We start from the raw sequence: 12,852 nt of genomic DNA, 5'->3' as shown, positions 1-12,852 counted from the left end.
ACTTGATAAAGCTTCAAAATTGAAAGCTCCCCGAAATTTATTTGCTGTAAAGTCTGAATTACTAGATATCAGTCCTAAAAAATGTGCTATACCACGTGATAAAAGTTCAAATACTGTGATCATTTTTGTAAAAATAGATTCTTAAAATATTATCACGTTATTAGTATATGGTATAGGACAATTACATGTTATTGAATCCCAAGATGTTTTCCAGCTTTATAATTTGATTTTTGAACTAAATGAATGTAATATTTTTAAAGGTGAATGGTTCTATAGACTGTCCTATTAATCTCCTGGTTTAATTATATTTGTTTATCTGTCAGTGGCACAAGTTGCCTTGTCTAGAGATCTTTACATCAATGTTCAAGACCTGGATGTGATTACCTTTCTTCGCTTTCTCCTGCTGACGAGATCTTAGTCAGTATAACTTTAAGTATCTGTGATTCTGAATCTTAACCAGGTTGAAAGCCATCATTTCCTGAATTTACTAAAGCTGCTATGAATTTACCAAATGTCGCTGAGCTATAACACAACACCACTGAAACATTTGCTGGCTATGTTTTTGGATTCTTTGTGTTTTTCATTAATGCTAAATTCTAGTAGTGCCTTCCTTATTTAAAAAAAAAAAAAAAAACAATAGGAGGCATCTCTAATTCTAGGATATGAAAAGTGAATTCTCAGTTAAAAGCCTTTTGGTGAACATAGAACCTTAGTAGGCGTTTCCTGCCTCCCATTGTGTTATGGTGACTAATGATCCACGTTCCTAAAGTGCAACTCATTTGATAACATGCATGTATAAGGCAGTCTTATGCCAGATGTTTCTTCACTGCCTTTTACACACCTCTGTGGAAGAAGTTTGAAATAATCTCTAAGTCGCTTCCAACTCCTAAATTCTATGGAACCATCGGCTGGCTCAGTATCTGAGAAATTTCACATCCCAGTGAAAATCAGTGACTCCTCTGGTCTGGAATTTGCCCTTGCTCAGGTGGGAGTCATCCTGGGATGTCAGGGACCAGATCCAGGTGGTGGGAGTCGGAGCCAGAATCCTGCGTAGGACGTAGGAACCAGCCAGGAGCCTGGCACCGACTCGGCGTGCTGTTGGAGAGGGGGTGCTCCTGGGGGGAGAAAGGGGTCTGGCCTTACTAGTGATAAGGGCAGAGAATTGTAGGGCCTGAAGGACACATGAGCCCCAAGACTCATGCTGGTCCCTGGGGCCTTTGGGGAGAGATGTTTGACCACGTGTCCCTGTGGGCTGAGTGGCTGAAGCCCACACGCTACAACTCAAATTAAGTTTGGTTCAAAAGCTTGGCCAGATTTGGCATAGCATTAGGACATACAGACATGTGCAGCTAACATAGAAACAAGACAGGATTTGACCAAAGGAACAAAATTATGGTAAATTTCACTCCAGACTTCCATGCATGAATTCTGTCACTTCCGGAAAGAGAGAGCATATGGAGAGAGAGTGTGTGTGTGTGTGTGTGTGGTTTTCTGCGTCTGATTGTGTTTGCAGTGTTCAATAAACATTCTATAACCACGATTAGCTGTGCCAAATACTGGGGGTGCAGCGTGACCAGAATCTAACAACATTGTTGCAAAATATTAATACTTCAAATAAAATTTTTATTCCATCAAAATTCTACTTGCTCCATACAATTCCTGTTAGCCTTCTGTACTTAGGAACTCCAACTTCTTACTCTTTCTCCCTTTCTGACTGCAGTGAGCTTGTCAAATAAACAGGCTGAGAAACCTTATTGAACTTCCTGTGATATGTAATAAGCGTGTTCAGTATCTGGAGTGAACACAGCCTTGACCCAAAACAGGACGGCGCCGGGCTGATGAGGGGTGGGTGGTGATGAGGGGAGACGGGGAGGGGCCGGTCATAAGGAGAACATTAACACGTTAACTTTAACACTTCTGATGTGTTAGTTTATTCTGACCACAGCAAGGTCTTGGACATCGGAACCAAGTTCAGTCTTTCACTCGAGAGTGTGCGGGTGTGAGGCTCGGACCACCTCAGCCTGCACGTCACAGCCGGCAAAGCCAGCAAGCCCCTGAGAGCTTGGGGTCTAAACCATCACACTCTTTGGGGATTGACTTCTGTTAGAATTGGAGGAGAAGAGAAAGAGTCAGAGAGAAAAAAGGATGAAGCAGGAGAAAGAGGAAGGGAGGGAGGGAGGGAGAGAGAGAACTGGAATATTCGGTGATAGTTGGAGGGACCTGGGAAAGCTCACAGTCCTCACCACTGCAGGGACTGTTCATATCGGCTGATTTACCTAAGCAAGTAGAGGCAATTGCATCTTTTAAAGTAAAAGGAAAGAAACAAAAATAACTTTAAAAAAAAAAAAAAAACCCTTAAGAATAGTCATTAATACCCAAGGGTACATATTTTCGAAACTAAAAGCATTCATATGAAAACCAAATATCAGTGGTAATTAATCTCTTTTGAGCCCAGTTCTTTTAAATTGCATGTCAGTGAATTCTTGGGTACAAAGAAAATATATTATATTTATACTGTTATGATTTATTTCTTTTCAGCTATGGTTAACATCCTATTGAATACGATGTGGTCATTATGTGAAATACAAATAGTATTTATTACAGTTGATATTTCCCACATTTATTGCTGTTGTAACATTTTGATTCTCCTGTCATTTAACTTTCTGATTGCCCTAATTGTTAAAATTTTCGTACAAAAGCAAATAAAATCACGTGATGCTCTAGAAGGCTTAAGAGTCTGGCAGAAAAGGTGAACATCTATTAGGCAGATAATAGAATCGCTGTTCTCTCCTCTTAGTTTCAACATGGAGCCCAGCTACGATTTCCTGCACATCTACGAGGGGGCGGATTCCAACAGCCCCCTCATTGGAAGCTTCCAGGGCTCCCAAGCCCCAGAGAGAATAGAGAGTAGCGGAAACAGCCTTTTTCTCGCGTTTCGGAGCGATGCTTCCGTGGGCCTGTCGGGGTTCGCCATTGAGTTTAAAGGTACTGTGATCAGCTGCGTCTGTGTGGAAAGGAGTTTTTATCAGGGTCGCTTTAACTGTGAGCATTTCTTTGCCAACCTTGCACGTCTGTTTCATGCATGACGTGCATCTCGACTGTCTGGGGGAGCGACTGCTACCTCTCCCGTGGAGGAAAAACTCCACGTTTCTATTCTACCCGGACTTAAAGAAAAAAAAAAAGATATGAGAAAAGGTTACCCAAAGGCAAGGACATTTAACGATAAATTATGGTTTGTGGAATGAAGAATTCGATGACATTTAAGAATTGTTTTAAGATGTGTTTTAACATCTTCCGATTTGTTTCTTCAGGGTGATTACATGTAAGTGTATGAAAATAGCTCCATTTCATCCGCACGTTCTTCATGTGAATGTCTCTGTCACCCTGCCCTGTCCCTGCCACCCCTAGGCCGGCTTGAGGGAGTGGGCGTCCTCCCTCAGAGCTGCTCCCCAGGGTCCGCAGATGAGTGGCTCATCCTTGGTTTGAGATCCACTGTCCCTGCCATTAATATCCAGGGAAAACAAACTCCCAAACAAAACCAGCCTAAACTAAGCATTTTGCTGTAGGGTTTATGAAAATATACATATTCTTTTCAACTCTATTTCTCATGTGAACAACAGCAAAAAAATAATACAGCGTATATTACAGAGAATTAGAGAAGATAACAAAATATCAATTCATAGTAATGACGGTTTTCTTAAAAAATAATGAAAATATTTATATTTTTTAAACTTTTGAGTTCAACTTGTAAATGGAATTTTAAAGAAAAATGTAGAATATATTGTATCTGTTAACTCATTAACAGACCTGTGTTTATTTACATGGTTTTAAAGTAGAAAATTGATCTACTTTCCCCAAAACATCAAAATCTAGAAACATATGGTTTTTATCTTAAAATATTCAATAAAACAAAATTTGTACAATTCAGCAGAGGAGCATCCTGTGCCTTTTGGGTAGGTCTGTCATGATCATGAGTAATTGAAATCAGTACTTTTAAGCATTTGCCATGTGATCGGATAGTTTCAGTATTAACAAGAATTCACTAAACTGCACGTCACCATGACAGTACCTGGTCTGTGATAGCCAAGAAGAAAACAAAACCAAGAAGACAAATAAACAAACGGAACAAACCTTCATCTTCACTGATCATCACTTGCTGGGGTGCCCGGGGTTCTCCCTGGCACCCTGAAGTAACTGCATCATGGGGTCAGTGAATAGATGGTGTCTAACCTGCCTTAGGAGTAGCATGAAGAAAGAGCTGCCTCTTGCTGTCTGGGTTCCTTAGTAAACAATGTAACCACCTAAATGGAGGCTGTAACTCTTAATGTTTGCAAAGTTCTCCAGTAGAGTCTGTGGGGAAAAAAAAGAAATTGCAGGAAAGACACCAGGAATGATCCTATTGCGTAGAGCGTAGAACAAGCTCTCGCGCAGTCCGGGGATCAGGGGCAGCCCCGGTTCTGGGGCAGGACTTGAAGCAGAAGGAGCAGCGGGCGGTGGAGCTGCCCACCCGCCCCAGAGACCCAGAAGAGTCAGTCTGTCCAGCCCCGATGCAGGGATACTCGAGGGTGTTGCTAAGTGGAATGGACAAGAACAACAGCAAAACACACTGTTACGAAGTCATCTAATTAGTAAGCCTGACAAATTGTAAGCAGAAAAGCAAGTATCAGTGATTTATCACCAAATGTCCTGAACTGACAGCTAGGTAAATGGAACCGAAGGGTTAGATGCGGTCCACTTGCAGAAAACCCTGCCAGCAGAAATCAAAATTAGCGGCATAAAGGTCCTTAAGTGATATTTAACCAAACAGGAAACTAAACTAAAAGAGATTTATGATTAAAAAAAAAAAAGATCAAAAAGGATGAAGAGGCAGCAGACATATACTGAGAAAATTTTAATTTTTATGGGAGAAAATAATACGGCTAAGACGTGTGCTGGTGTCCCAGGTGCTCAGCACAATTCGTCGAATGACTGAATGAACAGCAGCAAAAGGCAACAGTGTTACAGTGCCTGCAGTTTTATTTATTTGTTCTGTATTTACTTAAAATAATATTTTGTGTTCTATGTGGGATTTAAGGCAGCTACAAAGAATTATCAAAATGTCAACTACCATTTGAAATATCCAGATAGGTTCTTAACAAAACAGTTACAGAGTACTGGTCCCAAGGCATACAACAGCGCTTGCTGAGAGACTCTGACAAGAGAAAAAATAGAGGCCCTTTGAAAAGGTTTACACAGTTTTATATATACACACACACATATAAATTGGCCAAAGTATATAAATGAAATATATTTATTAAATATAATAAATTATTACAATACACTTAATATATAATCTATAAATATAATAGATTATTATAATAGACTAAGTTCATGATTGCCAAAGAGATCCCTGTTTGGCTGATGTTGATTCCTAGATCATTAACAATATAATTGAAAATACTGAATAAATGCAGTTAAACAGGCTTCTTTTTCTTCCTACAGGGCTTCCCAAAATTTGGTGGTTTGGTTTGGTGTTTTTTTCTTTTTTCTTTTTTTTTTTTTCTTCTCCAGTCTTCTATTATATAGTACCTGTACCTAAGTGTGGGGTTATATACTTTTTCATCTAGAGACATTTTAGATGGTCTATTGAAATAGAGAATTAAAAATATCAAGGCTCCCAGAAGATAACTGAAAATGATTCCAGAGTAACAGGACTGAGCACAAAAAGTTAGTTTTGCGTTTGGTAAGAATAGCTATTTCGTGCAGTGCAAAGGGATGTCTTCTTCAGCGGCCCCGGGTTTGGCCGGGTCTCTACAGTGAGTCTTTGTGGAAGTTACTTAGCTCCTAGTTCTCACCTCACGGAGGTGCAGCGAGGGTTAGTTAACCACAGGTGCACCCAGCTCAGTGCCTGGTGCATCGTAAGCCCTCGACACATTTCAGCAATTATCGTAAGTAAGATGTAACTCCTGGGTGATCACTCCGTGCCAGGCACAAGGTTTGACTCATCAGGTACTAACTGCGTTTCTCCTGCGGAGTCTGGGATTCGCTCTGCAAGGACTAGAGCACACGGGGGTGGAGCAGTCAGACCGTCCCCCCATCCCTGTCTTCTGTCTGCTGTCGCCCACGTGAGGACGTGCTCTTGACTTGCACGCATTGAACCATTTTCCCTTTGAGAAGCCAGATCTTTCCCTCGATGTGTGGAGTGATTGCTTGTTCATACGATTTAAGTTAAAAAGTTAGAAAATGAACGTTAATTTTTCCAGAGTCAATTTCTTTGGTTCAGTACTAAAACCCATAGCCATACAGAAATGTCTAAAAATGCAGTACTGTATTTTTCTTTTACCTAGATGAAAGAAATTCAACATCAATTCTATAGTAAAATGTGGTTTGATAAAAACAAATATCATTTTGTTAAAGAGGAATATTTCTGTTTTTATTTAATCAATAGTTTACCTTGACCATTAGCCAATCAGTAAGTATCTTGGGGGCGTTTCTCACATGCTAAGCACTGTTCTAGGCCCTGAGTAAAACAAGCAGAGAACAAAAACGAAAAGAAAAGATGGTGCCCTCACTACGTCCACCGTCCTTTCTCCTGCAGAGAAGCCTCGGGAAGCATGTTTTGACCCTGGGAACATCATGAACGGGACGAGAATTGGAACGGACTTCAAACTGGGCTCCACTGTAACGTACCAGTGTGACTCTGGGTACAAGGTCGTGGACCCCTCGTCCATCACGTGTGTGATCGGAGCCGACGGGAAGCCGTCCTGGAACCACGCGCTCCCCTCCTGCCACGGTGGGTGTGGGCGGACTCGGGCTATCCCCGCAGTCATCACCTGCCCTGGGGGGCACAGTCCCATGGGGAGCGCGGTCCGCACGCCAGCCCCGCGCTCCTCCGGTCAGCGGTCACCTTGTGCAGGGGGCGGGTGGAGCATTTAGTTTCCCTGGCGTGTCAGCCGTCCTCAGGGGTTCCTGGATGGCAGTTTTCCCCTTCACTCAGATAGTCTGACATTTTTAACTTCTGTTTCTGAGTTTTCTAGACCTGATCTTCATGAGGAATCATAATTAGCATTTTCTAGTTGCTTCTCTCTCTCTTTCTCTGGATGTGTTGTGTGTGTGTGTGTGTGTGTGTGTGTGTATGAAATCTATAAATATACATAAAAATTATACATATATATATGAATGGATGTGCCATTTTCCCCCAAAACATCAATAGTCGGTAATTTCTTCTTTAGCGATTAGAGTAATAAAATCACATCTTAAAAGTCAGATCCGTCTTCGAGGACAGACGCCACTAACCTGCAGTGACAGGCGGGACAGCAGTTGCCCTGGGGGTGTGATCCACGGGACAGACTTCCCATGGCCAAGCTCCGAGTGTGACTCCAGGGCGTGGTTTCCTGGGAGTCTCTGGGCAAAACCTCCTCATGCTGTGGGTGTTTGACTGACGCCCTTTCCTCTTTGCGTGGTCTGTATTTTAAAAAGAAAAGGATAGAAACTTGTGGTTTGTTGAAGAGAAATGGATTTGCAGGGCTACTTCAAGATGAACTGAACGTTGACATTTGACAAGATATAATTTTGGATAAAAATTGTAATTTCTTTGTCTTACATCCCATAGAACGATCTGTGCACCCCTGGGTTTATATGTTTTCCCACCTCAGACATCTCTGTAGTGATCATGTAAGGAGACTGATGTGAAAGAGATAAAAGCAGGAAGGTAAATTAAGGAGATACTATGAGCTTGATACTTTTTTAAAAAATAATACTAAGGGCATTTAATTTGTATTAAATTCAAATACCATTTGAACATATGGAGGAATGATGATACTTTACCCATAGAAAAAACATAAAAAAAAAGAAGTCAGAGTGGGCAAATATTTATAATAAAAGTTAAATCAGACAATGTTTCTTTTTCCACGTCTGAAGACCTGTGAAGTCGGGCACAATATTCTTCCCAGGCATCAAAGCGCGTCACTCCTGGAACACGGATTTCTTGGGGTGGTGTTCTGTCCACACAGGAGTAAAACTCGATGTTCCGAATCTTCAAAGCAGAGAGGTTTCCCCCCGGTGCATCTTGGACCTCGCATGGGGGCAGCACGTTCCGTGCGTGAATCAGCACCTGTGATTCACTGAGATCCCCGGGGGAGCTCGGGCACTTCTGTTCTGCTTTAACCGTGTTGAAAGTTCCCATGGTGTACGATGCAGTCAGTGCACTTTGGCCCATTTTCTTTCAGAGGCGCTACGTGATTTTTTTTCCTGGTTATTCATTTATAGCCTGTAATTTATGCTCCTTGACGTTTGCTATGTAATTTGAACTGAAATTGAAGCAGGGTAGGGCCCTTTTCCTGGGTCGGAATAGCTTCTCTTTTTCAGTTTTGTTTTGTTGCCGTTATTGTTTATTCAATTTGATCATATGTTTTTGCCTTTGCGTATGAGAGATATCTGTGTGTGTGTGTGTGTGTGTGTGTGTGTGTGTGTGTGTCGGTTAACCCCTAATGGCTGAGCAAGGCTGTTGCTACCATCTGCAATGAACGCTGTCGAATGTCTTTATCCATTTAGGAAATAATCTAATACAGTAATTACCAGATAGTAAGCACATATTTTTCTTGTTATAGGATTAATATAAAATAATTTCTGTTATAAGGACTTCACCTGTTTCTCAGATTAACACAGTAACACAGGTATGATAATTATTAAGTATTAAATAAAATTATCTACATAATTTTCTCAATTTCACACATTTTGTTGGGTCTGAAACCCGTTGTGCGTGTTGGTGCTTATCTTGTGAGTCTGAGGAGTAACGCGTAGGTATGAGCACAGCTTTATCAAGGTGGTAACGAACCAACGTGCCAAGTCGGTTTTCTTTTATTTCATCTTTGACTTTAAAAAATATATATTTGCTATGATGACAAGGTAACACCTCCTTCATTCTCTCCCTGGACAACATGAGTCTTTGGAGTTACACTTTAAAAAAATACATCCTGATAATGTCGCTGATAAGAACTCGAGTCCCATCTCTAATAATTTGGGCATCGACATTTTGGCCCAGTGACGATTTATTTCCACTTTTCATTTATAATTCTTATTTAAAATTTGAAATTGATGTTTTTTTTCTTTTTTTGGTGGAAAGAGGGTATTTTCAGAATGATTTGCTTGAATTTTATATGACTAGAACTAAAAGAAAATAAATTTCCATTCTTTATTTATACTTATTTTTTTAACTTAAATGTTAAGCTTTTGAGGAGAAAGAAGAGATAATTCTGAAATATGCTGGTTGAATTCACATGGGGGAGGAGGGGAGATAAAATCAAGGGGTACGTCCGCCTTGGTAGCGGAGTCTCCTAGCTTCTCTTGCAGCTCTCCTGGAGTTGAGCTACAGAAATCTCCTCCTCCTAAAAGAGAAAACTAAATTCTTCTATTTAAAATTATAAAAAAGTCTATGCAAAGGTCTTTAGAATGATAACATGATTCTGAATTAAGACATTAGTGTGAAGGCCGAGCTTGGTCTAATTAAGTAAAATCTCTACCAGTTGATCACAAACAGATCAAAGCTGTCAGATGTCTAAGCTGTTTCCCTTTGACTTTTAGAATCGGGCTTAAATTTTCCAAGCCATTGTAATGCACGGATTTGGGAAATCTCTTGATAAATCGTTAGCAAAAGTGCCTTCACCTCAGTGTTACCATATTCCAAGGAGTTTTATTAATCTTGGAGAATTTTCTGTGCATCAATTAGGATTCAACAGGGTACTAATTAACATTCAAAGGATTAAACATATCTCTAGTGTCTATTTTTTTTTTTTTTTGAGGCTTGAAAATTGCTAGATCAAGAAGAAATGACTGTTAAAAAAAAAAAAAGAAAGGAAAATAAAACAGTGACTCAAAGTCCTGTAAGAAAGCAAAGCAGAATTGATCTGTAGAAATACAGAGTTTCTGGGAGACTGAAAATAAGTCCACACTGAGATCAGCGAAGGTTCATCGTGGATCAGCAGCGCAGTCAGGCCACAGCCAGGCGGGGACAGGTGCAACGGGCTGGCAGTCGAGTGACTTCTGTCCTGTCACAGCTCTGCAGCCTAATAGATGGGTGGACTTGGACCCCGCTCCTGTGAAAATATGAGGGATTGGAGTGTTGGCGATTTAATTTAAAGGTTGTATATCAAGTGACTGGGGTTGATTTGGATGTCTGTTTTCACATATGATGCTGATAAACACATTCTGAACATCTGTGCTACAGCGTTTGTTTCTTTTCCCCCCTCGGGAAAAGCAACGCCAAAGTAAATAGGATAATCAGGGAAGATCAACTCTCTCTCTCTCTCTCTCTCTCTCTCTGTTTTATCTGCCCTGTCTAGCAAAGGGCTCCTTCAGCTTTAAAGTGAACCCAGAGGAGGCTGCCCCAGCAGCCTTAGTAATTATATACATTGCTCTATAACTCAATCAATGAGATGAAAAGTTAAAACTAAAAAACCCTAAAAAGCAAATCATTTTTCCTTTTAGTCCCATATTAATATAAGAACAATAGAAAACTGCAACAATGTTTGTGTCTCTTAAGTTAATATGGCAATTCATGTCGGCCGGGCGATGCTGGTGAGACTTTTTAAAGTCATTCAATCGTGTCTTTATCGAACCTGTTTTATTGTTAGCATGGCTGCTTCCTTCGTTGTTTAAACATGCCTGAGACAGATCTTGGAAATAGCGTTAGGTCCTTCTCCTAAGTTAAATGACTTTTATCCTCACCTGGTAAATCTTTGCGTTTATTTTTCTATTACTTTGATAGCCATGTGGAAGGAGATTTTGACTGTAATGTTTTGTTAAGTTTTCAGATAAATGTGGCACACCGCTCACTTATTTGACGCCTTTTGGCCTCGGCTGGACAGAACTTGCGGTGTTATTATTGCCTGGGACATAATTCTTGGTCGGTTTTCTTTTCAGCTCCCTGTGGAGGCCAGTACACGGGGTCGGAAGGGGTAGTTCTATCCCCAAACTACCCTCGTAATTACACGGCTGGTGAGATATGCCTCTACTCCATAACTGTGCCGAAGGAGTTTGGTAAGAGTTTATTTTTAATTTGTCATCATATTTCTGTCCCTTGTTAATTTTTCTGCCATTTCACGAACCAATATGCTAGCTCTTAGTAGAATAAATATTACTGTAAAAGAAGACGAGTTGCATTTAAGTGGTGAGCTTTCCAAGTATGTCCTACACCACGTCCATCACAATATTTTTTACCACCGTGATACGAACTGTTTAAATTCCCTTCTAGGATTCCAGGGCAGAATCATCAGAGAGAATTAGTTTGGCTTTGTTCTGATTTTTCTCTGAAGCGATTCTCCGGGTCGGTGGTCTTTATGTGTAAGGGAGGATCGCGAAGTGGCGAGTGGGTCAGGCGAGCCCGAGTGCCTCTGTGCACTGCTGACCGGTCTGGTGGCCGGTCTGGTTGTGATGGGAATCGCCGCAGCCCTGAGCCAGCTCCCGTGTGCTCGGGGGCGTAGAAGCAGCCGGAGTCCTATTCCGCCCAGTGAAACCCAACTTTCTGAGCGTCCCTCCTATGCTTTGCTCCCAATGGGGCGAGTTTTGCAGGGTGATTTCATGTCTAGGTGACTTCCTGGGTGGTTCTGTGCATTGTCTGCTCAATGCCTCGCCCACTCTTGAGCAGGAAAATTCGTCCTGTGTTGGATTCTTTTCTGCAGGAAACCAGAGAGTAGCTCTTGTCATTTTGTAGACGATTTCCTTTTCTCCAGCAGTCATATGAAAAACCCTACATAGTCTATGTTTTTCTTTACATTTAAAACAGCAGTCACTTAATCAGAATACAAAGCAGATAAAAATTCTGATGTTGGAATGTGTTTGAGGTAAAACATTTTTAAACATATTACGGGAAAGTTCTTTGCTGGGTAAGAAGCTTGCATACCAGAGACAAATGATTTCATAAACTTCTGTTACTTGCTCAGGATAGGATCAAGGGTGGGGCCTTGCCCTGAGAATTCTGACATGCACAACCACATACACCCCTCCCCTTCTTGCTCCTGATGACGCAGAATGATTTCAGTGCTAACCTGACATGTAAATAGGAAAAGGATTAGTTGCTCATTGCTTATAAATAGATACTAAACCACAGGGTTTTCTAAACATCGCAAAGGCCCTCTATGTCCTCCGTTCAGATGCACAAATGTTGCTTACATTGGAAGTCATAATATGCGTGGTTGTGTTTTACCTGGGGGAGGTGTGTTCACACAATGCACATGACCTGGAAGGTGAATAAAATTGCAGAATAAGAATTCTGTGGAAGGACAAGCCATTCCTGTGGTTTGTTACTGAATCAAGTGTTTAAATGAGTTAATATCAATTTGGCATTTAATAACCTTTCGTGAAGGATTTTAAACACCTCATCAAATTATCATGGGGCGTGATTTCTATGCTCATTTTCCATTGAATAAAATGTCACTAATTAAACATGAATGAATGCCTTTAGAGATATTCTTCTGCCATTGTCTTAATGTATTAATAGTATTTATTAAAAGAAAAAACATTTCTCAATATAACAAGAGATAAAGAAGCAAATAAAAGTATTTAATTAACTGTAAACTTAGAAAGTAAAGAAAATAAGTTAGTATTTATTTTTTTATAAGAGTCTTAGGATAATCATCCTTTGGGTCAATCAGTAAATATATAGTACAACCAAATTGCCCATTTCATTTTTTTTAAATATACTGTGCCAACTCCCCGCTTTTGTTTTACAGTGGTGTTTGGACAGTTTGCCTATTTCCAGACAGCGCTGAACGATTTGGCAGAATTATTTGACGGGACGCACGCCCAGGCCAGACTGCTCAGCTCCCTCTCTGGGTCTCATTCAGGTAAGCTCTCAGAACGCCGTGGTCAATTCCA

The 12,852-nt window shown here is 40.7% G+C and overlaps 1 protein-coding gene across 1 annotated transcript in view; it reads left to right on the top strand.

The window, feature by feature from the left end:
* The window catches only part of CSMD1 (CUB and Sushi multiple domains 1), a 1,254,382-nt gene that overhangs the window by 1,100,646 nt on the left and 140,884 nt on the right, over positions 1-12,852 (top strand). Inside the window, exons 29-32 of the mRNA XM_069485062.1 lie at positions 2,798-2,985; positions 6,578-6,772; positions 10,900-11,016; positions 12,708-12,821. Of these exons, the coding sequence (XP_069341163.1) occupies positions 2,798-2,985; positions 6,578-6,772; positions 10,900-11,016; positions 12,708-12,821 (614 nt within the window). The remainder of the gene's footprint in view (positions 1-2,797; positions 2,986-6,577; positions 6,773-10,899; positions 11,017-12,707; positions 12,822-12,852) is intronic.

Source organism: Eulemur rufifrons, chromosome 12, assembly GCF_041146395.1.
Source record: "Eulemur rufifrons isolate Redbay chromosome 12, OSU_ERuf_1, whole genome shotgun sequence".
Taxonomy (NCBI): domain Eukaryota; kingdom Metazoa; phylum Chordata; class Mammalia; order Primates; family Lemuridae; genus Eulemur; species Eulemur rufifrons.
This window is presented reverse-complemented; position numbering and strand designations above follow the sequence as displayed.